The following is a 26,607-nucleotide window of genomic DNA, read 5'->3' on the forward strand; positions in this document are numbered from 1 at the left end:
TCCAGACGGATCATATATCAAGTTGTCTTCGCATCTCAGAGTGACAAGTCCCACCCTGGCTCGCAGGCAGCAGGAGAAATCGATCGAAACATGGATCAAGCTGAAAATGATCTCCAGGCTCCAGAGTCGCAAAAAAGGACCAAAATGCAGCACACAAGGCCATATAAATCGCATGGCCACTCGAAACCGGATACCATGGGGACAAAACAAGGCACAGAAATCAACAAAGTCAACTTACAATCTGGTTCAAATTCTGTTGTGACATAGCACCACTCTGCGGAGGTGGTGGACCAGGGGAGGTGCCGAGTGTACAGGAGTTCCAGACATGGGCTGTTGCGACGACATGGGCATGTTGCCTCCATTTGCGCCAGGTCCCATGCTGCCGCCCCGCGGCGCAGGGCTGGGAGCGCCTCCTGGCGCAGACATAGCGATTGAACCGGCGTGGGAGTGTCAGGCAGTTGCCAGGTGAAGATACCGATATTCACTACAGATGAAAGACAGGGGCGAGAGTCGAGAAGGAGAGATAGAAAGAGGAAGGCCGGGATGAATTTGATATTCGGCAGGCTGCCGGCGCGCGACTGGCCCAAGCTGAATAAGCTCCGCTCCCCGGATTCCTGGTCAGGTGATTCCGTGCAATGTGGAAGCTCGCCAGCTACCAATTCTCTATTTCATTCCTTCACGAACGCAGGAAGGAGCTTGCAAAAGAAGACGGCAAACGAAACACTTGGATACTCTCTCTTGAAAGCTCTATCTGCCAACCATCGACTCGCAAAATGAGTGACGAAGCGCCTGCCTCGCAAACTTTCACTGCTGCGGATCGCATCCGGCAATTGAATGACATCGACCAGGTACGAGCGGGAGGAAGCTCCCCTCGCCTCAATTAACATAGCTAACCCTATTTTTACGCAGGATGTGGCTAAATTGATTCACTCCGCGGGCCTCGCGATCCAAGCGCTCACCAACACCAAGCCCGACGCCGAAACACCAATTGACGGCACTCTGGAATCCCGCAAAGCCCAATTCAAAGAAGCTACCGCGAAATACTTCTCTCTGCTATCCTCCATCGATGTCCGGCTGCGCCGACAAGTCTACGCCCTTGAAGAAGCCTCCCTTTCTACACCCGATATGGCTGCTAAACCGGGCGATGCTGCCGGCGCGGGCGCTGGTGCAGCTGGTGCCGCGGGATCCGGTTCTGGTTCTGCAAACCCTCTGGATGTCAGCTGGCTGAACAGCCGGAAGGATACGGTCGGAAAGGACAAGGAAGCCGAGCTGTGGGCTGCCGCGAGAGAGTTTGTGGGACAACTGGACAATGCGCCTAATGGATCGCATGGCTCGGTCAATCAAGAGGGGAACGAGTCTGAGAAGATGCAGATTGATTAAGAGGGACTATGGATGTTGCTGGACGAAGAATGGTCTGGTTTTTGAATTTTACGAATGATACCCCGGTTACGGAAGCAAAAGCTTAGAGAACCTATGATTACGTTGACAGAAGGGCCTCAAATTGATATCAAGTGTATTTGGGAAGATATCCAAGACTGTTCACAGAACGAAGCTATGCAAAGAAGGAACGCGCTAGCAGGTTGTCTAAATTGGGCTCCCGGAGCCTCTTTCGACCTAACCAGCCTAACAAGACACAAAACCAAGAAGAGATTACTTCTGCATGCCCTTGATCATCTCAAGTTGCGTAGCCCGATCCCGGTTAGTCTCAGAGAGCGATCCCAGACCTAACCACCATATTAGCATTGCGCCGTTCTCGTTGGCAGGAAACAGGAAACTTACTCCGCAGCTCACCAACAACGTCCTTGGCCTTGCCGAAGTAAACCTCCTCTAAAAGACGCAGTCCGGGTTAGCAAATGATTTCTACGATACCCTCGGAAGAAAGACGTACGCAGCAAGTTCCGCATCTTCAACTCCATATCCTCAACCAACCGTCCAACGTTGGCAATGTGGCTCGCATCCGACTCGACGGGCAAATCGGCCTCGATTTGACGGGTCATGTTACCGCTCAGGTCCATCTCACCGAGAGCATCAGTCTCGTTAGCCAAGTGGAGGATGACGGTGCTAGTAAGCTTGTAGTGGGACATGCGCGCGCGGTCGGTAGCCTCGAAGACGTGAATGCTATCCCATTCACCAGAGCTCTGGGAACCAGCGGTAACCCCTGGAGAGAGTAGTCGAGTCAGCCACAGTCACAAGCCAGAAGCCACAAGGTATCACAATATCCAAACCCCAGAAAGGGGAGCTATTTCCACATCTTACCCTTCTTAAGCAGAATCACACCCGCAAATCCATCGTCCAAGTCCCAGAAGTACACACTCCCAACACCGCCCTCATAATAAAGCTCCCGGTAAACATCAAACGCCTCATTAGCCGCAACCTCAAGCTTGCGCACGCGCTCACTAGGAACCGTTCCATCCTCGAGGGGAGGATCAAACTCATTGCTCCATGGTGACCGGTAGCTATCGCCGTCGCGGTTGTAGTCGCAGAGCAGGTAGTCCCGGCTGGTCTGCGGGCAGCGGCGAATCTCCAGGGGCTGGTCGACGGAGGAGAGGAGGTCTTCAGTTAGATCTGGGACGATGGTGGTGATGGCCTGGAGATTGGCCTTTGTGTCGCGCGGATTCAGGCGCCGGAGGAGGTCGCTATGGTGAGGGTGGTCAGGTCAGCTTGCGGGCTCGCGGTGCCGGGGCGGGGTTGCGGCAGGGGCTTGCGTTGCAAGTGTTGGGGATATCGGGGTCGAGGGAGTAGAGGAGATGGAGGATGAGAGGGTCATAGGTCAAGTACTTACAGCGCGCTATCGAATTGTGCGTCAGCCATGGTGTGGAGGAGGGATGTGCTTGTGTATACTCCGTTCTGGTCACTAGTTGGCGGTGTTGACGGGTGGAGGTGCGTGGGTGTATTGGCGGGCCCTCGTGGCACTAGCCTCGGCCATCTAGATCTGCCACAATACGGCGGCAACTACAGTCTAGAGTGTGAAACATTAGAAGGATCTAGCCCCGTTCATGACTTGATTATTCTATGTACATATGTGTAAGTTACTGGGAGGCGTGAAAATGCCTACCCCGGTGCTACAGTAACAAAATGATCCACTTGTGGTTGTTCATCACTCATCACTATCAGACAAGAAAGGCCTCTTTGGTCTCCGTGGCTGTGGTGGAGGCGCAGGTTGTGCTTTTGGCTTTGCTTGAAAAAGGACACTCACATCCGGAAGATCAAAATCAGAGGCACCGGAGTCAAAGTCACTTTCGATGGGTATTGGGGGCGGTGGCTGCCGTTGGGGCTCAGAATCGGAAACATTGGGCGACATCAATGCGGAGAGTTCACCGTATTCAAAATCCGGAGCAATGGATATGGAGGGCTCAAAAATCTCAGATGGTTTCGTCACTTTAGATCGGCGTGGCTGCTTCGCCGGAGAAGTAGACAATGATCGACGAGGAGGAGCTTTGGCAGCCTTCTCGGTCTCCATTGCTATGATCTGCTTATATCGATCTTCGCAGTCAGGACCTGCCTTGTCCATCCTTTGCAAGGTTGTGATCATCCGTCGAGTCAGAGAGCCATGTTTCACCATCTTAGTCGGTCTGGCAACGAGCTGTAATTGTGGAAAGGCATCGGTTCGTGGATAGCGAATGAATTGGGGTGAAGTATCGCCAATATTCTGATAGTGATTCTCCAGTTCCTGCTGCTCGCTCGCAGACAGGACAACGTCCTTCAAGAGCGGCACAGCCACCGGCTCCGGTGTAGGTGTGCGAGGTCGTTTCTTAGGCATCGTCTTCTTCTTCGCAGACTTGGCGAAGCTCTCCTCCAGTGTCGAAGCGCGAGCGAACCCCGTCTCCACATCATCTGGCATATGGAACTTCTTCGGAGGACGCTTAGGTATCTTGCCCTTGCGCTTTGGTTCGGGAAGCTCTTGCTGGGAATTTTCTGGAGGAATATCGATATGTCGTTTGTCGGGGACAGGCCGAATTCCTGGAGGCAGAATACGAGCAGATCGGTCATCATGGAAGGTGAACCGGCTTCCACTGGCGATCATTTGCTGCATTTTCTCGTAGTTGTCTTTGGCCTTGGTATAGTTGTCCTCCTCCTTGCCCTTCATCAGCAGCAAAGTGATCCTACCCGCTCTCTTACGGCCCGTTCGACCCATCCGTTGGAGCATGCGAATAGGTGATGCGGAGGAATCGTAACACACGATGAGGTCGACCTCACCAATATCCAGACCTTCTTCACCGATGGATGTGGCAACGATAGTGTTGTAGGTTCCTCCTTTGAATTTCTCAATGATCGAAAGCTGAGTCTTCTGGTCCATGCCTTCGGAGCCCTTTGCCGAGCTCTGGCCCACGAAGACATGTGGCCGGATCATGGGAGCATAGCGCTGGAGGACTCTGGTCACTTCTTCCGCGCTGTCACGGAAATGCACGAAAATCATAACTCTCGTCGCAGGTCTGCCGGCCCCGTCGACGTTCTCCTTCCCCCTCTCCGACATCCATAAAATGATTCAAAATCACAGACTTGAGATATTCCAGTTTAGGATGTCCAATAAACTCTGGGTTCTTTGTCCAAGGCTCAAGGTGGCTAAGAAGCTTCTTAAAACTCTCATCCTGTACAACTTGCTTCTGCCATTTGCCTCCCTTCTGGCCATCGGTGTTGGATTTGAAATGCAGTATGTGACGGTAAAACGGTACAATACCATGATATTTCAGCAAGTCGATAGCATGCGCTAGACTTGCAAGAACAGTGAAGATGGCGTTGACTTTGCCTTTCAGCCCGAAATTGGCGTTGCGGCCAGCATCAGATCCCATCCACTGTTGTCTTGCCTTAGTGAGGCCGAAGGCTGTCAGACCCATGGGATCGTTTCCCCAATAAGCATTCATAGTTCGAAGTTGGCTGACAAGCGGTCGCAATGTAGTGGATAACAAATCCATGCAAAAGATCATTTCATCCGAGTTTTCGAATGTCTCAATTTCGACATCACGGCTATGGACGTATTCTCGTATGTCAATTGAGTTTTCTGTACGAATCTCGACTCGTGATATGTCGAGCCCATCGATGACTGCTTGCACTGATTCAACTGTAGATCCAGGAGTGGCTGTCAAAGCTAGGACACGGAAACTCTGGTTGAAACGTCGGAGAAATTTGACCACTTCCACATAAGCATAACCTCCGGTGGCGCGGTGGGCCTCGTCAACAACCAGGAGAACAATTCGCTTGGGGTCTGCAATTCCGGTCTTCAAGTCATTGATCAAGGTCTGTGGAGTCATGAAAAACACACGCTTTGACTCCCACTCCTTTGCACGAAGACCTGGCGCAGCACCTCCTGTGAGCATTGTTGTCTGTGATCGTGGGATGCCAGCAATGTCCAAACATGCCGAAACTTGTTGTGATACCAAAGGCTTGGTAGGAGCAACAAAAACCATCTGCGCATCTTTCGTCCATCGGAACCAGTTGAGCATGACGGTTGCAGCGATGAAAGTTTTTCCTAGACCGGTTGGTAAGGCAACGAGTAAATTGTGGAAAAGACCCTTTTGAGTGATATTGAATTGATAATCTCGAATGGTTCCAAGATTCGTGGGATACCACCACGTATTCAATGAGTCCTGGTTCAACTTGTGGTGTGTCGGACGCTCGTCTCTCTCCGGGGGTGCCCAATCCTTCTCTTGGGGTGTTTGAACCTGGTTCTGTGCGGCCATGCCATAGAGCGTCATTTGTCGCATATATTGAGGCCGGTTTGCGGATCGATTAAAGCTTGATTGGGGAATCGCAGGTTGCGTTGGTCGTAATACTGGTGACAACGATGGAGAAGAATCGAAAGCGTCATCGGGAATATCCTCAAGCTCAAACGAAGCGTCCATCGCGGCGCTCACACCATTATTGTGAGCCGGTTGATGTTGTTGTAAAGTCGGATTGACCGTTCCCCGCATGGTCTTCTCCTCCTCAAATGCATCCAACGAAGCAGCCAGAGCCGCCCTCAGGGCTTCCTCCTCGTCGTAGTAATTGTCATCCGGCTGCTCCACAGGTTTATTGGTATTTCTAGCTTGCGGGGCAGGCACGGTCACTGTGGAAGGCGCCTTGGGGGATGGTTTCTGCCACCGTGGACCACGGAGTCGTTCGGGGCTCGAGTCCGGCTGGGTGAGTTGGGTGACGAAGATGTTCTCTTGGAAGTTGCTCTGTTTAGGGACGAAACTACGGGACTTGGATCGCGCTTGCTGTTCATATTCTGCCGATGAGCCTCGCCTTTGTAGAAAATTTTCATCTATATCGGAAAACGAGTCCGTTCCTGACCCGACATCACCGTCGCCCTCTTTCCCACGCGTCGGCGATTGGACGCGACGGCGTTTTGCTGGACGTGGTGAGGCGATCTCCCCATTGGGAGAGTCTGGAACAACAAAATCATCGTCAAAATAGTCCGACTCGGACTCCGTTGCGGACATGGCGCCGATCGAGCGCTGCCCAGCGCTTTCTGATCATTTACTACTGGGGAACCCCACGCGTCGAGACAATCGCGCAGTCATGTGATCCAAATGGGGTGTTTGCATGGTTTGCGTCTGCCGTGTTGTCTGAGAAGCTACAGCTACAGAGCAGGAAATTTCGATTGGAATAGAACACTCTTCCTAGAAGTGTGCTCTTCGTTGCATATTTTCCAATTATACATCAGATTAATCAATTGTTCTATTTTACCGTTATCATAAGCCTCTAGTTTAGAACTCCCTCCTCAATCATATCCAGCACGCGAGCGACCGTATCCCTGGAGTACACTAATGGGTATTCGCCAATCGAGATCACCAAGGAATCTATTTTGTACCTGTAGCCTTTCTTGTCCTGTGATTCCAGCTTAAAGCAGACAAGAGCTAGAAGTCCGAAGTCTAATGCGAAGGGGCAACTTTACAGACCCAGGCATTGCATAATGGACGCGTGTAACCGGGTGTCGAATGTTCCATTGCAATTGCAACTAAATTAGGGACACAATTGGAATTGCTTAGTTATCTACTAATTTAACATACGATGGTCCCATGATCCTATCAAATACTGTGTATCTACGTTGAAGATATTCCCAATTTCCCGTGGGCCAACCCCCAGCGAGGATCGGCCCCGATCGGCTCTATGAAGAACATCCCACGAAGCCAAAGCCAACACAACACTCCCTTACTGCCGGGGGGACACTAGTGCCGGGGATGTGGAGAAATCAATAGTGATAAATAAAGATGCCCAAATCATAAAAAGAAAAAAGCAGAGTCACCGATAGCGACCATTATACTCGGTGGCTGCTTCCAGGTGGCACGGACGAAAGAGTTGTCAGACCCCCAGATTTGACAGATCCACTGGGGCGTCAGGGTCCTGCGGCAGGATGGTTTAGCGTCGTTAGCGCTGCCCTGCCCTGCAACTTCCTCAAGGGGGATGAATCGTTTTGTTAGACTTCCCCTAGAGCTAGAGAGAAAGGGAGATGTAGGTACCCTTTTTACAGGAAGCAAGGAAATAAACAGATCCTACAGAGTGCAGGCAGGGCACCAATTGAGGGAACTATGGAGCCACCTGGGAGGTGACCAGCGGAACAAGCCCCGAATTCTCGCTCTCGTAGAGTCAATCTGAGACAGAGCGAATAAGGAGCTAGCGCCACTCCTTGGGATTTTAGTGAGTTTCCAGGCTTGGAAGGGCTTGACTGGATCGTTTGGGTTAGAGTCGTCCAACATGCCAATGCCCAGTGCCTGGACCCTGTGTGTTTGTGCCCGTATTTAACGGGTCCTTCCTTCTCCTCTCTTCCTTCTTCTCCTCTCCACACTATTTTCCTTCTTTGCTTTCCTGTTTCCGTCACTCGTTAGACTCCAGTCTCTACCTGTTCTCTATCCATTCGCTCTTCCACATCCCACTATTCAAAATGAAGTTCAACCTGATCGCCCTCTCCACCCTGCTGGCCCTGGCTGCCGCCGCCGACTCCACCACCTCCACGGCGGCCGCGGCCACCACCCTTAGCGCTGAGGCCCAGTGCGCCCAGAAGTGTAAGTCCTTCCTCCCTGGGGAGTGCAATCTCAATTCCATGATCAGATCCAATAACTAACGTGTCTTGATATACAGGCGACGCTAACGACGTCTGCTGCATTGCTCAGTGCTACCACGTCCCCTGCCCCAGCGACAACCAGGCCAACGATACCAACAGCTGTGTGGCTGCCTGCCCCCAGGGCACTGGATCTCCCTCCGACACCCAGAAGTATGCCGACTGTGAGCAGAAGTGCTACAGCTCGCACTTCTTCCCTGCCACCGGTGCCGTTGCCTCGGCCACTAACTCTGCTTCGGCTGGCTCTTCGGACGCTACTGCCACTGGTAGCTCGTCTACCGAGACCGGCTCCAGCTCTAACTGTATGTACTCCCAGTATACTCGATTTGAGGACCTTCCACTAATACCCATCCTTCTATAGCCAACGGTGCCAGCAGCACCAGCGGCTCTGCCACCGGTACCTCCTCCGGTGCTATCCAGTCCACCGGTGCCGCCGCCAACATCCAGCTGGGTGCCTCCGGTGCTGGCCTCTTCGGCCTTGTCCTGGCTGCCTTTGCTCTGTAAGCGCGCAACCATGGAGATTTCCAGGGATCAATCCTCATATTGATCCTTCTCGGATTGCGAGACAATATGCTTTGGGGGGGGGTTTCGGAGCAATTGACTCGTAACCGACACCACATCTACTGCTTTTTCTTCCACTTGTGTGATAGTATCAAAGATACCTAGTTCTGGTTCTGGATTTAGGGCCTTTCTGTGAATGACATACGAATATTAATTCGGGGAAACAATCTACCCCATCATAGTCAAGCTTACTTCCCTGACACTTCTTTTTCTTGTGTGCTGTAATTTCCTCAATTCTTATTTGGGAAGTTTGTAGACATAGCATTCCTCGGCGCTCCAAATGAAAGACAGGAAAACCGACGTGTCGATCCACGAATCGAATCGAGTCTTTCATTGTTGCATTCCGCCCCACATGGCTGTTTTCCCCGCAGACGATCCGAAGGAGGTTGTCCCAGGTACCGTAGTAACTGGACAGCAATTTAAATATGCACTGACTAGGGGATATACGACGCAGGGGAGAGTAAGTAAGAATCATAATCTCAGATGGTATACGCTGAGTATAGTACTGGAACTCGTCTTCGATATATTCTGTAGGAGTTAGCTATAACCCTCGGGATTCACCGCCAACGCCAACGGACGCGTTGTTTACTGCGGGGAAGAAAGTTTCTGCTGATCTTAGGTTACAATCACCAGGATATATATCCCCTCTTTGAGCTTCACACTCGACTACCTATATCCCAAGAGATACCTTACTTATAGCCTTTCCACACCTCCCTTCCTATATACTCCAACCCATCACCATTCCCTATACCAACCCCCACATCTCCAATCCGGGTCTTCAGCAAAAATGGACATCACCAGCCCAGAATTCCAAACCCTCTACGCCTCAATGACAACCTTCGTCAACACCTGCATGTCCGGCCACGACCCCTCCCACAACCCCGCCCACGTCCACCGCGTCGCCAACCTAGCAAACACAATCCTAGAAGCCGAAGCCACCGCCCAGCCCACCCGCCCCCTCAACGCAGCAGTCATCAAACTCGCCGCTCTCCTCCACGACATCGGTGATAGGAAGTACCTGCCCACCCTTACATCCGCGACCAACGAGTCAAAATCCGGCTCCGCCAACGCTACGAGCTCGGCCGACATCGATCCCAAAACAATGGTCCAAATAGCGCTGCTGAGCCACGGCGCCCCCGCAGAGCTAGCGTCGAAAGTGCAAACGGTCGTCTCCCACGTCTCGTACACCACCGAATGCAAAGATCCAGCTTTAATCCGTCGTTTGATCGACGACGGATATCCCGAGCTGGCAATCGTGCAAGATGCGGATCGACTAGATGCCATCGGGGCGATTGGGATTGGACGGACGTTTACGTTCCTCGGGGCTCAGGGGAAGAAGTTTGCGGGCGAGAATGGGTGGGAGATGGGGAATTGTATTGAGCATTCTGTGGAGAAGTTGGAGAGGCTTGAGGGGATGATGAAGACTGAGACTGGGAGGGGGATGGCGAGGGTTAGGACGGAGAGGTTGAAGGTTTTTAGGGGGTGGTGGGAGGAGGAGATGGAGGTTGCTACTGCTACTACTCTGTAGGGGGTTATAGAAGTGTAGAGGGTTTAGATTGTATATGATGGAAGTTACGAATTAGAATAGGGCAGGACTGTCTATGTTGAATACCATGGGGTGTTGTAGCCCCACTGGTTGGCTTGATTCATGTTCAGAGTATAGCCGTTCTGGGCTTCCAGCGAGAGTAAGAGCTCAATGTGCAGGAAAGCATCAAAAGGTCAAAAGACAAAAAGATCATTCTGATCAAACTCCCCAACGCCAACGATAAGGGAAAAGTCATCGGTAGAGACGGTCGTCTCGAGTATCCGAGACAGACAAAGGAAAGAGAAAAAGCATGACATATCCTCCAGTCTATAGAATGCCAATAAAAACATCAGTACATCGTTTGGGTATTTGGGTATTTGGGTTTCTGTGAGCAAAGTGCAAAAAAAAATAACAAAACAAAGTAACCAAAATAAAACAAACGGAAAGATGATAACATAGCAAGTCAACCCAAAAATGACAAAACAAGACAAGCCAACATGTATGTAATGCAATTTCATAGGTCTGGTTCCATCTGGGAAGGATCAAGAGAGAAATAATGAACAAACTCCGGCTGCAATTCTCCAACGCCGCGCGAGCAGAAATCTAAAACACTGGATAATCATCGAAAAATAGAGTTAGAAAAAAGACAAACCTGTTCTCACGTAATAAACGAGAAGAGAATGAAAATCAACTTCAAACCCGATCCCGTGCAAAGTCCAAAACTTCGCAGTCATCCTCGAAAAATCCATCATCCGCCTTGAGAGGAGTGGAGTGTTTCTTCTTCCGGCGAGTGGTAATGACCACTTCTTCAACATTGCCGGTACTATTACCAAGGGTGATGAGATTCTCCATCTCTCCACCGGCGCCAAATGACTCGCCGCGGATCGCAGCATCCTCATCGGCCTCGCCGTCTTGATCATCACCACTGGTGTTGTATGATCTGACATGCACCTTGGTTGTCGGGATGTCGTCACCAAAGACCCACTGACCGCTAGGCACATGTGCTTTGCTGTCACTAGGGTAAACGTGAAGGCTCACTCGCTGATCCGTGTGGAAGGGTTGGTAGGGGGTATTGGTCTCAATCTCAGCCTGGGAAAGCGGCTGGCAAAAGGTCTTGCCCGTACTGCTAGGCTGGGAGCTGGCAGAGGGCAAGAGAAGGGATGCCTGAACGACCTTTTCAGGATCGTAAGGCACAAGAGGCGCCGGGCCGCAAATGCTCTGCATATTGGCAGGCAGCCTAAATTGGACTTCTTTGCTTCCAATGACAGAGTATGACTGGCGATTCTTGTTGGTAGAAGTGCTTCGCTTTAGACGATATAGCTTGAACTGTCCATCATCCACCACGCCCATGAAGATGTGTCCCTTGTTGAGGATCCATATCACTCGAGACGGAGCCGGGTCCCGTGCAAGCCCTGACAGGTGAAGTCGGTTCTCGCCGACATGCCGGAGGGTCTGTACAGTCCCCGTGGCTGCTGCTCCCATGGACTTGCTCAGCCCTGCAGCAACAACCTTGCCACCTTTGATGCTAGCCGCTGTTGGCAGAGCGAAGCTGCTCACATGAGGGAAACCACCGCCAGTAGATTGAACACGGCCTCGTACTGCAGAGAGGAATGGCTGTGTCTTCCCGCCCACGAAGGTCATGGCCGCAGAGAGTGGGTTTCCACCGGTCGCCGGATTCGATAACTCATCGCCCGTAGGATCAACTGTTGGCGACTTCTTAGCGGTTGGACGAGCTCGACGGAAAGGGGGCCACTGAAATGCACTTCGAGGCAGGTCGAATACATGCACAGTTCCCTTCCGCGTGATGACAGCCAATCGATCACCAACCGGAGCCGTCCAGATCACATCCACGATGCTCGAAGTGGTTAACCGCGCGTATCGAGCAACCTGTCGGACGTTGGGACTGTGGCCACCCTGGTCGTCGGCCATGAACGCCATGGCACGGCAGTGCTTGAGCTGCATCAGATCCCAGACATATTGCACGTCGCCCTTCTTGCTCGCAGTGAAAAGCATCAACCCATTGGGAGAGAGCGATAGGAAGCTACAACCGTTGGGAACTTGGAACGTTGCCACGGGGTTAAGAGATGCTACCTTTGCATCCAAACCATCGTCAAATCGTTTGAGATCGATAATCGAGACCGCATCGGGTTCCGGCGACGATGTGACTTGAGTGTCTAAGGAGTGTGTCGGCGGGAATATTCCATAGCCCAGTCCTGGGGAATCTGGACCCCGAGTAGGTCGCAGCGGTGGAGTGCTTGGAGTGGAAGATTGCCCATTATTCCAATAGCTGTTCCACGCCTGAAGTCCTTGGTCACCCATCCAGCGGGCGCCTTTGACCAGCTCCTGGGTGACACCTCTGGCAACCTTGTCGAGGAAGCTTTCCCCGTCCCCTGCATCTGTCGCGCAGTTCACAGACGGCACGGTTGACGGACTGCGGGTCTCCATTCCTTGAGCTCTGGGATGCATCAAATGTACCGGGACGGTTCCTTGAATGGAGACTCTGTGAGAAGAAGGAGGCACGATCGCTAGCCATCTTCCTTGAAGGGCCAAGACCGGTCGTTCCGTCGCGAAAGTTCGAGGAAGGTCATGGTGAGACCCGTCCGCATCGGTGGAACTCGACGAAGCAGAGTATCGCCGAGCTTCTCCAAGCTGAACATTGGTCCAGGTCTTTCCAAGACACTGATAGGTACCCGACGAGGTATGCTTGAAGGCATACACCTCTCCACTGATCCCAGAAGCAACAATGATGTGATTCCCGCTGTGGAAAAGTCTCAAGCTACCCACTGGGGCAGGTGCCAAGGATGGAAGACCTGGAATATTCTCCGGTGATGGGACCGGTTTGCTGGAAAACAGGGTTGCCACATGCTCACCAGATCGGAGAGAATAGACCTCCACCCGGGTTTGGTAGAATGAAGTCTCCCCTCTCACAGATCGCCGGTCACCCGAATAGCCCCGCGCCGTCGAAGGTGGAACCTCATTCACATCCGAGGCAGCGGCAGACACCCGACCTTCCTCTTCGCCGGGTGGCATTGGCCCGTGCAAGACAATAGCAACGTGTGTTTGAGACGAAGTCCCTGCATCGGGATATTGATTTCCAGACAGGATCTTCGCTTCAAGGACTCGGCCATTCAAACCACTGATCTGCCCAACCAATCGAGTTCGACGATCTTCAACCGCAAGAACCTCGACGGCGCTGTCGGTTCCAACCACAAGCACATTCATACCCGTCCGTGGTGTCTTGGCCGACATACTTGGCAGGGTGTCGAAGCTGCAGAAGGAATAGGCACCATCGCTAGGACGGTTTTGCGTAGGAAGGTCAATGTCCGGCGCACCATAGAAATGAGCCTGGGGCAGATGCGGAGGCGGGGCCAGGTTACTCATTGGGCTTCCGTAGGAATGACTCTTTCGCCGATCGACTGACTGCTGGCGCGACTGCATATTGCTCCGATACCCACTCCCGTAACTGAACGGTCGAATACGAGTCGGTGGCGATGCGGATGAGGGTTGACTGAAGCCACCACGTTCCTGAATGGTTGGAAAGTTGAGTGGAGATTCACTGGGAAGTTCCCCATCCATCAAATCGGTGGGTGGACTCTTGCCATAGGGCACTGCCTGTGCCCAGCTATCTGTCCGAGTGGTAAGGTCGTTGTCTGCCGTTTCCCCGATTGACCCGAGAGCATCGAGGACGGGTGAGGCTACGGGAAGGGGACCATGATGATCCAGTGAGGGATCTACATCCGCATCTGGATCTGGGTCTGGGAAGGAGAGAGGCTCCTCCGGGGCAGGGACCGCGGGGATTCTATGCCATGGGTCAGTCATTAGGGGGCCAGCTTGAAGGAGGGGGGTAATTGCGAAGCCTTACAAATCCTCTGGGGGCGCTTCGGTCGTTGCCTTGACCCCCTTGGCCTTTTTACCACTCTTCTTCTTCTTACTTTTCCCACTGGGCTCATGATCCTGAATGATGTTGCTTGGGGCTGACAGGGTGGGCGCTGAGTGATCGTCTTCTAAAGACCGGCTATGCTGGCGGATCAAATCGTCAGGGGCTGCCGGGGGCATTCAAGAAGTCGGTTGCCTCAGGAAGATGAGGCTAGAGGAAAGTTCTCGAGCACGGGATGACCGCTCTCGAGACCTGTGGTGGGGTCTGAGAACGGAGAGGTTGACACCGTCGGCGGATTCACGAAGGTGGGGGGGCTAGCTGAGTACACGACGGGTCGGGACTGCCGTGAGCTCTTCCATCAGTTATGGGTTCATTAATGAAAGGTAGTTGGTAAGACGCTGTAGGCAGTATAAGAATCATCTCGAAACGACATACCTATACAGGGTCTCTGTTTCGGTTGACCTTGGGTTATTTGGTGTTTTGAGGGGTGCTGGGATACTGCGTATCTGGAGCGGAGACGCTCTCGATACGCGGGGAAGCTCTGATAAGGCTGATAGACGACACAGAGCACCAGCTGGATGATAGATCCAGCAAGTGCGTAGAATAGTTGAGTATAGAAGCTTTGGAGATCGATCGACCCGAGGTCAAGAATCAAGTAAAGTCAGAGAGAAGGAGAGGGAGAGAAGGGACCGCGATAAGAAGAGGGGGGGGGGGGAAGTCGGGAACGCGGTACCTGACTCAGAGCGAACTCAGCCAGAAACTCGGGCGGGGGAGGAAGATGGGGCCAACGCTAATAGGAGACTAACTACTCTGTGATTATTATTATTACAGTGGCTGTTATGATTATTGTTTTTTCTAGCTGACCCCGTCATTCCCCGCGGGTCACAATCCCCTTGAATTACTCTATTTACAGACTCCTTACGATGAACCGATGAACGCTCCACGAGATCTCCAGGGGACCTTGCCGACTTGCATCATAATCCACCTTCCCATGTCATATCTCGATCTGGAATATCACTTCCAGTTTTAGTTCCCGTGGTACATGATCCCTTCCCAGTTCTAGTTGCCGCCACAAAGACACTGACCTACCAGTAGTGGAGGTATCTACGTAGGTAGGTAGACAAAGGGATTATCTAAGCCCCGATGAGATGGCCACCCGCCGACCATGGAACGAGCCAAATCCATTTCTGGTCATTCAGCCTGTCTTTGTTTGTAGTCAAGTCATCTTGGGGATCTCCGTGGATCACCGGAGTTTGATGGTTGGAGGGGGTCACGGGGTGTACCTGGAAGCAACGTGATGACCACGCAGCCTATCATCATGCAATCGGAGTCCATTCTGAGTAACTCGTGGGGAAAAAGGAGTAATGCCGCGAATCAGCTCCGTCATGGGCTTATGTAGGCAACGCTGCATCCTCCGATACGTGCATTCCAAGCCCTGGAAGTAGAAAGGGCCGCCCGTCATACTGGGCCGCTCTAAACGCCAGACCTCGGAGCCTGCTCGGCTTGTTGGCAGTTCCGTCATAAAAGGCTCATGCGCGGGGAACATCCTGGGAGAAGAAGCAACATTCTTTTTTCGAATTTCTAGTAAAAAGCTGATCGACCCTTCTTCCATCGTGAAATGAAGGGCGAAACAGTCTCGGGTATACACAAGAGGTGGTGGTACATGGCTCCCCCTCCTTGGAGCCGGAGCATACGATCGCAGTCATTCCCTTTCCTCTGCCCCCCCTTTAATCCGTCGCGTCATCTTTAGGTCTTCTTCTTCGCCGCAGCCTTGGCCTTGGCGGCCTTCTTCTTGTTGCTGTTGATCATCACAATGCCTATGAAGGTGCCCACCACGGCCGAGCCCAGGAGAGTCAGGATGACGGGGATGCGAATGGCCCAAACACGCGGCGGGAAGAGGTCGTGGAGAGGGTGGCCGGGGTCAACGAAGGGCTAAAATGAAGGGAATAAGTGAGAAGAATATCAAGACTGGAGCCGACAGGGATAGAAACACGTACCATCAACAACGTCCACGCGGTGTAGTAGAGAAAGATAGCGGTTGCGGCCAAGAGCATGGCGGAACCCACGAGTTGGCCCAGCTAATGAAACGTTGTTAGTTTAAAGATGGAAGAGGTTGGAATCAATCGGCTAGGATCATACCATTATGTTAAGGAGCGGTCGCGATCAAGCGCAATGAAAGGGGGGAATCTGGTGAGAGCCCTGGTCGCGGAAATGAATGGCCAAAGGGTGCTGCTGTCAGGAGCTCGTCCCGTTTATTGATCGGGACACTCGACATCATCGACACCGCTTTCATCTGCCGCCTACACTACTACACTACGATACTACTGATAGAGTACCTCGGACTAGAGGATGTTTAATGGAAATATAATTGAAGGGTATTTCAAGACTGCTAGAACTAAGTAAATCATGGACATGACATAGGCATCAACTTGAAATCAGTTTATGTTTCTGATCTAGAAAGAGATTGAGATTCTGCTGGCAAAACGCGCTGTCAAATCTACTAGATCCGCTGTTAGCTGGCTTTCTTCCCAGTCACGTGACTATCACCAGAGCTTTCTTTCGTGGCTCCGCCTACTTGGAGAACCTCACCACCGTGCCTCCGGTGTTTCCTCCCTACCACCACCTCCACCACTCTCCTGGCCTTCCGGTGCCTCTGAGATTTCATCATGTCAGACCCGGTTGTTTTGCAGTCTGCGGTGCGAGTACCCACCCCACCCCCGGGGGCATTCTCACCCACCGCAGGTGCTCGAAAGCGCTCGCCTCCCTCTCGATCGCCCTCACCTAACCGTCGTCGCTCACCTCCGGGTGATTCGCACCGAGATGATGCCGAAGTGCCCCGTATGGATGAGCAACGCGCGATCGAGCGGGAACGCCAGCTCGCCGAGCGTGTACGCGAACACGAACAGCAGGAAGCCGCTCGCAAGCCCATGACCGAGGAGGAGAAGCAAGCAGCGGCCAAGGCCGAGTACGAGAAGCTCTTGAACATGCGCTCTGGTGGTACTTATATCCCTCCGGCACGACTCCGCGCGCTGCAGGCGCAGATCACGGATAAGACGAGCAAGGAGTACCAGCGTATGGCATGGGAGGCGTTGAAGAAGTCGATCAACGGTCTGATCAACAAGGTCAATGTCTCCAATATCAAGTATATCGTGCCCGAACTTTTTGGCGAGAATTTGGTTCGGGGCCGTGGATTGTTCTGTCGATCCATCATGAAGGCGCAGGCTGCCAGTTTGCCCTTCACGGCCATCTACGCGGCGATGACCGCCATTGTGAACACGAAATTGCCCCAGGTTGGAGAGCTGCTGGTTTCTCGGTTGATCATTCAGTTTCGCAAGGCATTCAAGCGAAATGACAAAGCTGTCTGCATCTCCTCCACCACCTTTATTGCGCACCTTGTTAACCACCAAGTTGCCAACGAGATGCTTGTCGCGCAAATTTTGCTTCTGCTGCTCCATAAGCCCACCGACGACAGCGTGGAAATCGCAGTCGGCCTGACCCGGGAGGTCGGACAGCACTTGGAGGAAATGAACCCTCAAATCGCGAATGCCGTTTTCGACCAATTCCGAAACATCCTTCACGAGGCCGATATCGACAAGCGCGTGCAATACATGATTGAAGTACTGTTCCAAGTGCGCAAGGACCGATACAAAGATAATCCAGCAGTCAAGGAGGAGCTTGATCTGGTGGAGGAAGAGGATCAAATCACACATCAAATCGGGTTGGACGATGAGGTCGAAACTATGGACACTCTGAACATTTTCAAGTTCGATGCCGACTGGGAGCAAAATGAGGAGAAATATAAAAAGTTGAAGGCTGAAATTCTCGGTGAGGACAGCGATGAGGATGAAGACGACGAGGACGAGGACGAGAGTTCCGAGGATGAATCGGACACCGAGGAACAGAAGATGGATATTAAGGACCAGACCAACACTGATCTAGTTAATCTTCGTCGGACGATCTACTTGACAATCATGTCGAGTATCGACTTTGAAGAATGCTGTCACAAGTTGATGAAGATCAATCTCCCTGCTGGCATGGAGCCTGAACTGCCTTCTATGATCATTGAATGTTGCTCTCAGGAACGGACATACTCCAAGTTCTATGGTTTGATTGGAGAGCGGTTCGCCAAGATTAACCGTCTCTGGTCTGACCTGTTTGAGGCCGCATTCGCCAAATACTACGACACTATCCACCGCTACGAGACGAACCGTCTGCGGAACATCGCACGCTTCTTCGGACATATGCTCAGCAATGACGCCGTTGGCTGGCACGTTCTGTCCGTGATTCATATGAATGAGGAGGAGACCACATCCAGCAGCCGTATCTTCATCAAGATCCTCTTCCAGGATCTTGCAGAGAACCTCGGTCTGCCTGGCTTGCAGACCCGTTTCAGAGACGAGATCCTGCGGCCCAGCTTCGAGGGTCTGTTCCCGACAGAGAACCCGCGCCACACTCGCTTCTCCATCAACTACTTTACCAGTATCGGTATGGGTGTGTTGACAGAAGACATGCGCGAGCATCTCAAGAACGCCCCCCGGCCTGCTGTGCCCGCTCTGCCTGCACGCACTTCCCGCTCACCATCAGACCGCTCATACTCGCGGTCTTCATCTTATACCCGCTCCTCTCGTTCACGATCTCGTTCCTACTCTCGCTCGCGCTCCCGCTCCTACTCCAGATCCCGCTCTCGCTCTTATTCCTACTCTCGTTCCCCTTCTAGAGACCGTGGTCGGTCCTACTCCCGCTCTGCCACACCCGATTCACGAGGCCGGAGTTACACACCATCTCGCTCGCGCTCGCGCTCAAGATCTCCCGTCCGCCGCAACCGACGTGATGCATCATACAGTCGTTCTCGGTCGAGGTCGCGGACCGTCTCTCGCACTCCACAGCGACGCAGCCGAGCCCGCTCCTACTCGCGCAGCCCTAGTCGCAGCCCCGTTCGTCGTTCAGCCTCTCGATCAGCTTCCCCTCCACGCCGAGGAGCGGCCACGGCTACTCGGCGAGAACGTAGCTATTCGAGATCACCTTCTCGATCGGCATCACCCCCTCGTCGGGAACTGGCCGCTAAAAATGCTCGACGCTATTCCTCAGCATCCGCATCCCCTCCACCTCGCCGTGGTCGTGACGACTCTGTTTCTCGATCTCGTTCCCGCTCTGCGCCTAGACGGCGTGACGATTCCCGGGGTCGAAGCCCCTCTCGAACTCCTCCTCGCCGCCGCTGAGCGGATGTATCATTGCTAGCATTTTTCTTCTTTTCGTCTCACAGCATGTATTCTTTCAAATTTGGGGATTTTGTATCAGGGTATATCTTGGGGTTCGGATTGGTGCTAGGAAACATAAACAAGTCAATGAATTTACTTTCAACATACTGTGTACTTTATTTCTCCTGTCTCTTGACTTATCTAGTTCTTTTTCGCTAATGGTAGAAGAATCCAACGCGCGGCGGAGGGTGAGAATACCTGCTCTCCTCTCACCCTGTCTATTGTGCACTCACCCTACTTAATTGTGGTCGCGCGTGGTGCTCTATGCATTTAATTGCGAGTAGTTGATTCCACTTTCTGACTATTCTTGCACATACGACTGTAGGGTGTGGAGAACAAACTGGGCTTCCCGCCCGCTCGGCCGTACTTAAGCCACATATAGTGCACGGCTAATTCTCAATGCGCCTTGAGTTTTAAAACAGCGTCGGATTTGATCTTAGGGTGCGTGTGGGTGATATGGGTGAGAAGTCTAATACTGGGCGATAAAGGTGAGAATAGGGCAAGGATTCCCACTTGGATCACCTAAATCAGCCACTCTCTCACCTTCTCTTGGCTCCGGGTCATAGATATCCGCCCTAGTAGCAATCTATAGAAGATACTTTCGAAGGCCTTCTAAAGAAATTTAATAGAGGGAATATAGAGTTGATTTCTTGAGTAATACCCCGGGAACACTAGCCTATAAGATGAAGCACCTAAATATAGAGAAGACAGAAAGGGAGGGTTCTATCTACTACCACGAACATCGCCCCCTTTTTGGGATATAAGATCTCGCTTGCCACTACGCAATAGAACGAATTTTGTCCTCTTAACACATTTTTGAATGAGTGGGATAGGAGGAAACTGTAGCTTCCGACTACTATTTACTCTCCGTTTAGTGTCTTAGTAATTAAAGGAAGACCGTCACTTCCCTATTATCGCGAACGCGTATCGCTCGATAAAGTAGAGAGATGTTATAATAAGTCTCTTCGTATTTTACGCTATAGGAAGTGAGGGGAACTCGTAGATAGACATCGTGAGCGGAAGGAGATGTGTAATATTTTATTAATGGATACAGGGGAGGTAGGGTATAAGTGTGTGATTATCTCCTAAATCAAGTACAAGGGAGCCATACAGCAACCAGATCTAGGTCAATGGGTGTAATTTATTCGTAAAATGTCCCGCGAGAAGCACGAGGCATGACATAGAACTCAACTAACAGAATAGTATCTTAATTACCTCGTCCTATCGATGCTTGGTTTCATAGGCAGTTCTAGAACTTTATAGACCCCTGGAATAATGCCAGCCGCCTTCCATAGCCCTAATGGCGAGGCTAGCCAATCGCCAGGTCTAGCCTAGTATCTCCCATTTTATAGTATATATTAAAGACGGGGTAATAGAGTAATTTGTCCTAAGTTTGATATCTGATACTATCCAAGTTTCCCTGTTACAAAAATATATCAAAGCAGGATAAGTAAAAAACAAAGTAATAGAAGTAAAAAATAAAGTTTTGAAAAAAAGCATAAAGATAGTAGCCTCGTAGCCTCTATCACGGCCGATGATAAATATAATAGTACTTAATGTATATATAGGCTTACAAAATCTCTCTAAGGAAAACTAACAGAGGGTTAATATACTAGTCTCTCGCGCATAGCGTACTAGGGTAGTCTATATTAGGACGTACCGTAATACGATAACATAGGAGCATTTAAGCAGTAGAATCTGATTCCAATATAAGCAGCTTAGGCATAGCTCTACTTAGAATATGTGGTAGCAGATAACAAAAGTCACCAGATTGAGGAGAGGAAGGAAGAAGAGACGAAAGCTAGATACAAGTGTAGGCAGTGGTGATACCATCCGCCTAAGACATCACTACAACAAGAGTAATAACTTAGGCTCATTACACATCCATGTGTTTGATCATCACTTCCTCCCATGGACCTCTATGTGAGCTTTAAGACACAATTTCACATACCAATCTCTTGCTTGGGGCTTCTCACTGTTGGTGCTCGGAAATTGCCAACCTGTTTATATATATTTGTCACTGTTGATTAGATCTGATTGAACCACCTTGTCGGAAGGAAAGGTCACATTTGCTCTTCCCTCTGTGAACTCTATCTGGCCGTTGGAAGTATCGACTATTCGATAGAGCCCGAGAACATTGGAAAGATTATTGGCCTTGAGGATCGCGCTAAGATCTTCAATAAAGGAGGCACAAGGATCAGGAGCTGAAGTGCCGGCGCTGCCATCGAAACAAAATTCATAGGGACGCAAATTATCATCAGTCACCATCCACGAACTGGGTTTGATGGTGCTGCCATATTTAGCAAGGCCGGTAGGAGTGGAATCAGCTCCGCGCAAGTCCCAAGGGGTCGAGGTGCCGTTGGCGTCAACTAGGATCTCATGGTCTTTGAGGACAAAATGTGAAAGAAGAAGAGCCACTCCAAGCGTCTCGGTCATCTGGTATCGGAGGAAAAGCTCATGTAGCAATTCCTCGAGAACCTTGAGACCATTAATCTCCATGAACTGATTATGGGTTTCATTCAAACTGGGAAGATTGTTGAAGGCGCCGACGTCGTATGGAAGTTGAACTTGCATTTTGTACAAGAGTATCAAGGCAGATCAAAATTTGTAATATATGAATGAATGGATTAATTGTTGTTGAAGATGAGGATGGATATGAGATATGACGGTCCTTTTGAAGCCCGGACCATCAGAAAGTGGCTCTTTCCTGTTGTTAGTAAGACGGTCCAAAAGAGTCGAGTTGCGCGATGCTACGAGATTCTTAGTCTGGGTTCTGTACCTATCAGGGAAGCTGGTAGGGCCCCTATTCGTGTCCCATGGATCCATCCCGAGTCCAGAGGCCTGAAAGCAAGTCCAAACGCGCCACGTCAGCCTGCTGGCAAGGGTTGACTGCAGTTTGCTTTGCCTCCAAACTCTAGGCAAAATATACTCCACAGTGAGGCTCAAAGTGAGGCAAATGACCGGCTAGCCTTCTCTATAGTAATGCCTTTTTTACGAAGAACTTCGATAAGGGGAGTGAATATTGGGCCCTTCAATCCTGGTTGTTGCAGCGTCTGTGGTATCTCGAAAATAGATCCCTACTCTCCCCCATCATTTGAATTGCCTTCATTGGCCTCTCGCATGCATATTATGATGAATTTGATTAATCCGCGCTGCCGCAGGAGCCTCTACCAATATCAAGTCGGTGGCAACCCCGCCCATGATACTCTATATCTTTTCCTAACCCCTGTCCTTATCCTAACGGAGTAAGAGAAGATGTTTGACCCCGCACCTGGGCTTTTGGCTCTCAAGTATACACAGTTTAAACATGGCCCTCTCTGTAAAAAGTCGGGTTGATTGAATAGGATTCGCTAAACAACCTTAATAGCACTTTCTCCATCGTGGGCGTAGATCCAAGGTCCATGCATTTCCTAATACCCTCACACCCCCAGGTCTCTGGGAAGAAACCTTTCAGCCCACAGACAAGCCAGTCTACATAGCCCCCGAGGGATGTACAGTTACCACATAGGCACTGCTCGATTCTCATCAAGGAACTTCGCGGACTAAAACAATCGCCTCGTGCGTGGTATCAAAAACTCCGAGACACTCTGAAGGCACTGTTTCTAGTTTTCCCGTATCCGTCCAGTACACTGTTTGGACAATGCTACGCCAACAACCCGTAGATCACGATATATTAGAGTGTACTGTAGATAAATAGGCCCGATCAAGATTTCTAGTCAAAATCATAGTTAATTGGCTATTCTATTATCTTACTGGCTGATATCGAGTATACTCTCCAAAATCACTTTACCCTAAGCGATTTCAGGAGAGATCACGTATCTACTATTAGGTGTATATGATACTACTATATAGTAGTAGTAGTAAATAGTATAGAATACTCAGTGTATGATACAGCGCCTGCTTCGATACCGCAGAAGTCGGGGAAATTCTAGGTCTTGTCGAACTCAATCTTGGGCCTGCTGAGCTGAAACCTGCAAGAGGTCTCTACATAGTACTATAGCCAGGACTGCTTGATCTTTAGTTAAACAATAGAAAGGGGCATTTCCAGTATGATAGAGCGGACTCTCTTGGATAGAAAGAAAGTGGCTATAGGAAGGAAGGAAGGAGGGAGGGAGGTGGTTCTCTCCTCTCATTTCTTATAACTTTGGTAGTATTTCAATGGCTTGAAGCTTTTCTTTTGAATTCATATTATATTTTCTGTCTATCCATTTGCAGACCAATGTCGTAAAAAGGCCTTCGCAGAAGCCGCTGCAGTCATCGCCGCATAATCTTGCCATAATTTGTTTTTGTGACTGTCCGCATAGTCACATACACCTTTGATAACGACACAAGGTATGGTGTCCCAAACTCCAGAGCCCTCCATCTCAAATGCTATTACTTTAGCTTCGCGCGCAACCTCGTCGCGATCTGTACCGGATTTAAGAACGGTGTCTCCTGACGCGATCAGACCAAAATGTAAAAAGGGCCTGTTTCTCTCATTTTTTCGAAGACGTCGTACAAATCGTCGTCGATCGCATTTGAGCTCTTCGCACGTAGAATTCAGTGCTTCGTCGCAGATTTCATCCATGCACTGGACACAGTACCTGGATTTCTCTTGGTGTTTGTGGTTGTAGCTCGCTTGAAACAATCTATCCTGAGCCGGTCCGGGGTATAATTGTTTGATATCATTACCCGTGCGGTGATCTTGCTCATCGAGATAGCTTGCTATTGTTGCTTGGAGCCTTTGCCGATGTATGGTGGTTTCTAGTTTAGCCAATAAGGAGGATATCTCTCTATTCGGCCTTCCTAGCTGATCGTCGACTGTGGTCTTTCGGCGGAAACGGTCGGGATATCGTCTTCCAAAGTCATACTGTACAATTCCCTTACTGAAGACAACGTCCCCCAGAAGGATATCTTGGCTAGATTCGGGAGCAGGCACGCCGCCGCAGACACCGACAATCAGGGCTAGCTTCAATTTTGTGAAGCTCATCGAACATGCAGCTGCGACATTTGCAGCTGTTACCTTCCCCATGCGGGGCTGGTGAGCAAGAACCACGTTGTGATTTCCTATTAATCCCGCAGAGTAGGAGTTGGGATCGTTCGCCTGCTTCTTGTATTGATATATGCTATCTTCATCCCAATGCTTGTCGAACATAGCTTGCACAGCGTTTGCTTCCGTTTGCAGTGCGCATATAATGGCAACCTCAAAATCATCCCGGGACTGTGGTTTCGACGGCAGGGTTGATGACAGGATTGGTGATTCATGAAGAGAAGATCCATTCAGCGTTGAATGACCCGCCTGGGGTTGATGCTTCAGGCTACTCGAAGGAAGTATCTGCGGTGGCGGCCTTCCCAAAGAATTCAAGTGGGTATCTTTCCTTGATTCCAATGTGGTCACCGTGACGGCAGTCTGTACTCGTTGTTGTGATTGATGTTCATTGAGACCAGATGAGGTTTCATGGGTAAAGTTTAAGGGAAAGGATCTCTTGTTCAATACTTTAGAGATTCCAGCATCTGCAAGGCTAGGGTGCTTCAGCTGGGCGACCTGATCCCATGTCCAATGAGCCCCCTTTACTAGGTCTCTTTCCAAGGGACGCAGAATTTTGTTGTAGTAGGTCTCGATAAATTCCTGATTCGATACCTGAGCTTCGGGGGTTCGTGTAGCAAACCGAGAGAAGGATGTGCGATCAATGCAGAACTCGACGGCTTGCAGAAGGCCTGAGTCTAGATTGTAACGCTCTCGGAATTCCCTTAGAAGATGCTGGGCAAGATAAAATGGGTTACGCCTTTTGGAGTCAAATGAAAGCCGATCTTTGATTTCCGGTAAATCTTCTCCCAATTCAAGTTCTAAAAGCACAATGCCAAGCGCAAGAATTGTGGGGAATGGATGGATTCTGTAGGCTCCGGGCTGGCGACTTCGATCGTGATCGACGTCGAACTTGGTGGCAATGAAAATTTTGTGAAACAACGGGCGCGGGAGATCATTTTGCATCTTGCAATAAACATAGATATCCTCAACAGACAGGGATTCGCTCACCCATGATCCTTCGACAAGATGCAAGATGCAACGGGCCAGTGTCACACCCATCACCCGCTTCGCAGCATAAGTTGGCTTCACGGTCATGAGCAGCTGACTGAGACTCATATCGACGTGTTCATCCTCGGCGACTATGAGCTCGAGAGGTCGAGCTGATCTCCGTTGATCCCAAAGCTGATTGTTACCGTCGCTCATTAAATACAGGCAAACACCTCGAGATTGATCGTCGTGAGATACGAGGCAAGCCGCTACGTCTTTCTCCATCCTGCTGGGAAGGAATAAATAAGCTTCACCTCCAGATACCAATCCCGACTGCGGGCATATGGAAAGAAACATACCCAATTTTCTTGACGTATATTCGACACTCTTGTAGAATTTCAGGACCGGCTAAGAGAATGAAGAAGCCATCGTGGGTATGATCTTTTTCGCTCCACCGGGGATCCAGGTAGAACTTTGCCTCTAGACAGAGACCCAATCGTCCATCGTGATTATGGCTTTCTGACTGGCAAGGCCAGGTTTTGTGGAGAATGTCGTACAGAAACTGTGATCGTTGATGCACACTGTCCTCTCCACGGAGTAGAGTTTCGACTGTGGGAGGCTGTGGGCAGTCCGCATCATCGGAAACTTCCGAGCCATTGTCGGAATAACTCCCATCGTAAATTTGATCTACGAGCCTATTCCAATCTTTGACAAGTGCAGTAAGGTACCCGAGGAGATGATCATCATCCTTCAGGAACCTCTTAATATCAAGTCCCCGTAAGCCAGAGCGACAAACAAGCTCGCGGAACATTCCCAGAATAGGAAGAGGGTAGCGACACCACTTCTCGATCAATGCGGATGGAGACAAATCTTCATTCTTGCCTAGGAAAAATGCGATCAGCTGGGTGAGTCGTGGTGTGCGTCGTCTTGCTTCTTCCTCCACAGAGCGTCGGTATTGTGCCTTGACGTAGTCGCCGCAAAGAATTTCGTTCAGGCACTGTGCAATTTGCTGGAGGCGCCTTTGCAGTGAGGTCTGACAGACTAGGGCCTGAACAACATCAACCGACTTGATTTCAGCCACCAGGTGAGCCAGAGATATCTTCAGATTTCGATGCAGACTGCCCGGCGCTGGGCGGCCAAGATTGATGGCCTCAACGAAAGAAGATGCGACGTCTGCAACCACGTTCCCAAGGTCCAACCCCGGGATCTGGCCCGGAATCCCTTTGTTGAAATCTCGGGACATCGCGATGTAGGGGTGAACCCCGCAGAGCAAGAACAAAGATGTCGAGCGGAAGGAAGCGCCCAGGGTCTTTGGATTATCACATCAGCCTCACTTCGACCCCGTGCACGTGC

The 26,607-nt window shown here is 50.8% G+C and overlaps 12 protein-coding genes across 12 annotated transcripts; 4 read left to right on the forward strand and 8 right to left on the reverse strand.

Moving 5' to 3' along the window:
* Positions 1-246: 246 nt before the first annotated feature.
* N7496_009456 (uncharacterized protein) lies at positions 247-426 on the reverse strand (the record flags this gene model as incomplete). The annotated part of the gene is made up of 1 exon (XM_056702370.1): positions 247-426. The coding sequence occupies one exon, from the start codon at positions 424-426 to the stop codon at positions 247-249; it is 180 nt and encodes a 59-aa protein (XP_056551370.1).
* Positions 427-773: 347 nt separating this feature from the next.
* N7496_009457 (mediator of RNA polymerase II transcription subunit 11) lies at positions 774-1,380 on the forward strand (the record flags this gene model as incomplete). The annotated part of the gene is made up of 2 exons (XM_056702371.1): positions 774-848; positions 910-1,380. 2 exons carry the CDS (start codon positions 774-776, stop codon positions 1,378-1,380), a joined length of 546 nt encoding a protein of 181 aa, XP_056551371.1.
* Positions 1,381-1,650: 270 nt separating this feature from the next.
* On the reverse strand, positions 1,651-2,811 carry cap2 (F-actin-capping protein subunit beta; the record flags this gene model as incomplete). The annotated part of the gene is made up of 5 exons (XM_056702372.1): positions 1,651-1,724; positions 1,780-1,827; positions 1,889-2,158; positions 2,257-2,636; positions 2,783-2,811. The coding sequence occupies 5 exons, from the start codon at positions 2,809-2,811 to the stop codon at positions 1,651-1,653; spliced, it is 801 nt and encodes a 266-aa protein (XP_056551372.1).
* Positions 2,812-3,097: 286 nt separating this feature from the next.
* Positions 3,098-4,351, reverse strand: N7496_009459 (ATP-dependent DNA helicase mph1; the record flags this gene model as incomplete). The annotated part of the gene is made up of 1 exon (XM_056702373.1): positions 3,098-4,351. The coding sequence occupies one exon, from the start codon at positions 4,349-4,351 to the stop codon at positions 3,098-3,100; it is 1,254 nt and encodes a 417-aa protein (XP_056551373.1).
* A 43-nt stretch (positions 4,352-4,394) lies between these two features.
* On the reverse strand, positions 4,395-6,419 carry mph1 (3'-5' DNA helicase; the record flags this gene model as incomplete). Its single annotated transcript, XM_056702374.1, has 1 exon — positions 4,395-6,419. The coding sequence occupies one exon, from the start codon at positions 6,417-6,419 to the stop codon at positions 4,395-4,397; it is 2,025 nt and encodes a 674-aa protein (XP_056551374.1).
* Positions 6,420-7,861: 1,442 nt separating this feature from the next.
* N7496_009461 (uncharacterized protein) lies at positions 7,862-8,542 on the forward strand (the record flags this gene model as incomplete). Its single annotated transcript, XM_056702375.1, has 3 exons — positions 7,862-7,982; positions 8,059-8,340; positions 8,400-8,542. The coding sequence occupies 3 exons, from the start codon at positions 7,862-7,864 to the stop codon at positions 8,540-8,542; spliced, it is 546 nt and encodes a 181-aa protein (XP_056551375.1).
* An 844-nt stretch (positions 8,543-9,386) lies between these two features.
* N7496_009462 (HD domain-containing protein) lies at positions 9,387-10,127 on the forward strand (the record flags this gene model as incomplete). Its single annotated transcript, XM_056702376.1, has 1 exon — positions 9,387-10,127. One exon carries the CDS (start codon positions 9,387-9,389, stop codon positions 10,125-10,127), a length of 741 nt encoding a protein of 246 aa, XP_056551376.1.
* A 690-nt stretch (positions 10,128-10,817) lies between these two features.
* N7496_009463 (uncharacterized protein) lies at positions 10,818-14,180 on the reverse strand (the record flags this gene model as incomplete). The annotated part of the gene is made up of 2 exons (XM_056702377.1): positions 10,818-13,923; positions 13,987-14,180. 2 exons carry the CDS (start codon positions 14,178-14,180, stop codon positions 10,818-10,820), a joined length of 3,300 nt encoding a protein of 1,099 aa, XP_056551377.1.
* A 1,567-nt stretch (positions 14,181-15,747) lies between these two features.
* N7496_009464 (dolichol phosphate-mannose biosynthesis regulatory protein) lies at positions 15,748-16,143 on the reverse strand (the record flags this gene model as incomplete). Its single annotated transcript, XM_056702378.1, has 3 exons — positions 15,748-15,933; positions 15,999-16,079; positions 16,141-16,143. 3 exons carry the CDS (start codon positions 16,141-16,143, stop codon positions 15,748-15,750), a joined length of 270 nt encoding a protein of 89 aa, XP_056551378.1.
* A 524-nt stretch (positions 16,144-16,667) lies between these two features.
* Positions 16,668-19,220, forward strand: N7496_009465 (Pre-mRNA-splicing factor cwc22; the record flags this gene model as incomplete). Its single annotated transcript, XM_056702379.1, has 1 exon — positions 16,668-19,220. One exon carries the CDS (start codon positions 16,668-16,670, stop codon positions 19,218-19,220), a length of 2,553 nt encoding a protein of 850 aa, XP_056551379.1.
* Positions 19,221-21,263: 2,043 nt separating this feature from the next.
* On the reverse strand, positions 21,264-21,833 carry N7496_009466 (uncharacterized protein; the record flags this gene model as incomplete). Its single annotated transcript, XM_056702380.1, has 1 exon — positions 21,264-21,833. The coding sequence occupies one exon, from the start codon at positions 21,831-21,833 to the stop codon at positions 21,264-21,266; it is 570 nt and encodes a 189-aa protein (XP_056551380.1).
* A 2,130-nt stretch (positions 21,834-23,963) lies between these two features.
* N7496_009467 (uncharacterized protein) lies at positions 23,964-26,497 on the reverse strand (the record flags this gene model as incomplete). The annotated part of the gene is made up of 3 exons (XM_056702381.1): positions 23,964-24,002; positions 24,061-25,543; positions 25,614-26,497. 3 exons carry the CDS (start codon positions 26,495-26,497, stop codon positions 23,964-23,966), a joined length of 2,406 nt encoding a protein of 801 aa, XP_056551381.1.
* Positions 26,498-26,607: the final 110 nt, after the last annotated feature.

The sequence above is a fragment of the Penicillium cataractarum genome (assembly GCF_028827025.1).
Source record: "Penicillium cataractarum strain IBT 29864 chromosome Unknown utg000008l, whole genome shotgun sequence".
NCBI classification, from domain to species: Eukaryota; Fungi; Ascomycota; class Eurotiomycetes; order Eurotiales; family Aspergillaceae; genus Penicillium; species Penicillium cataractarum.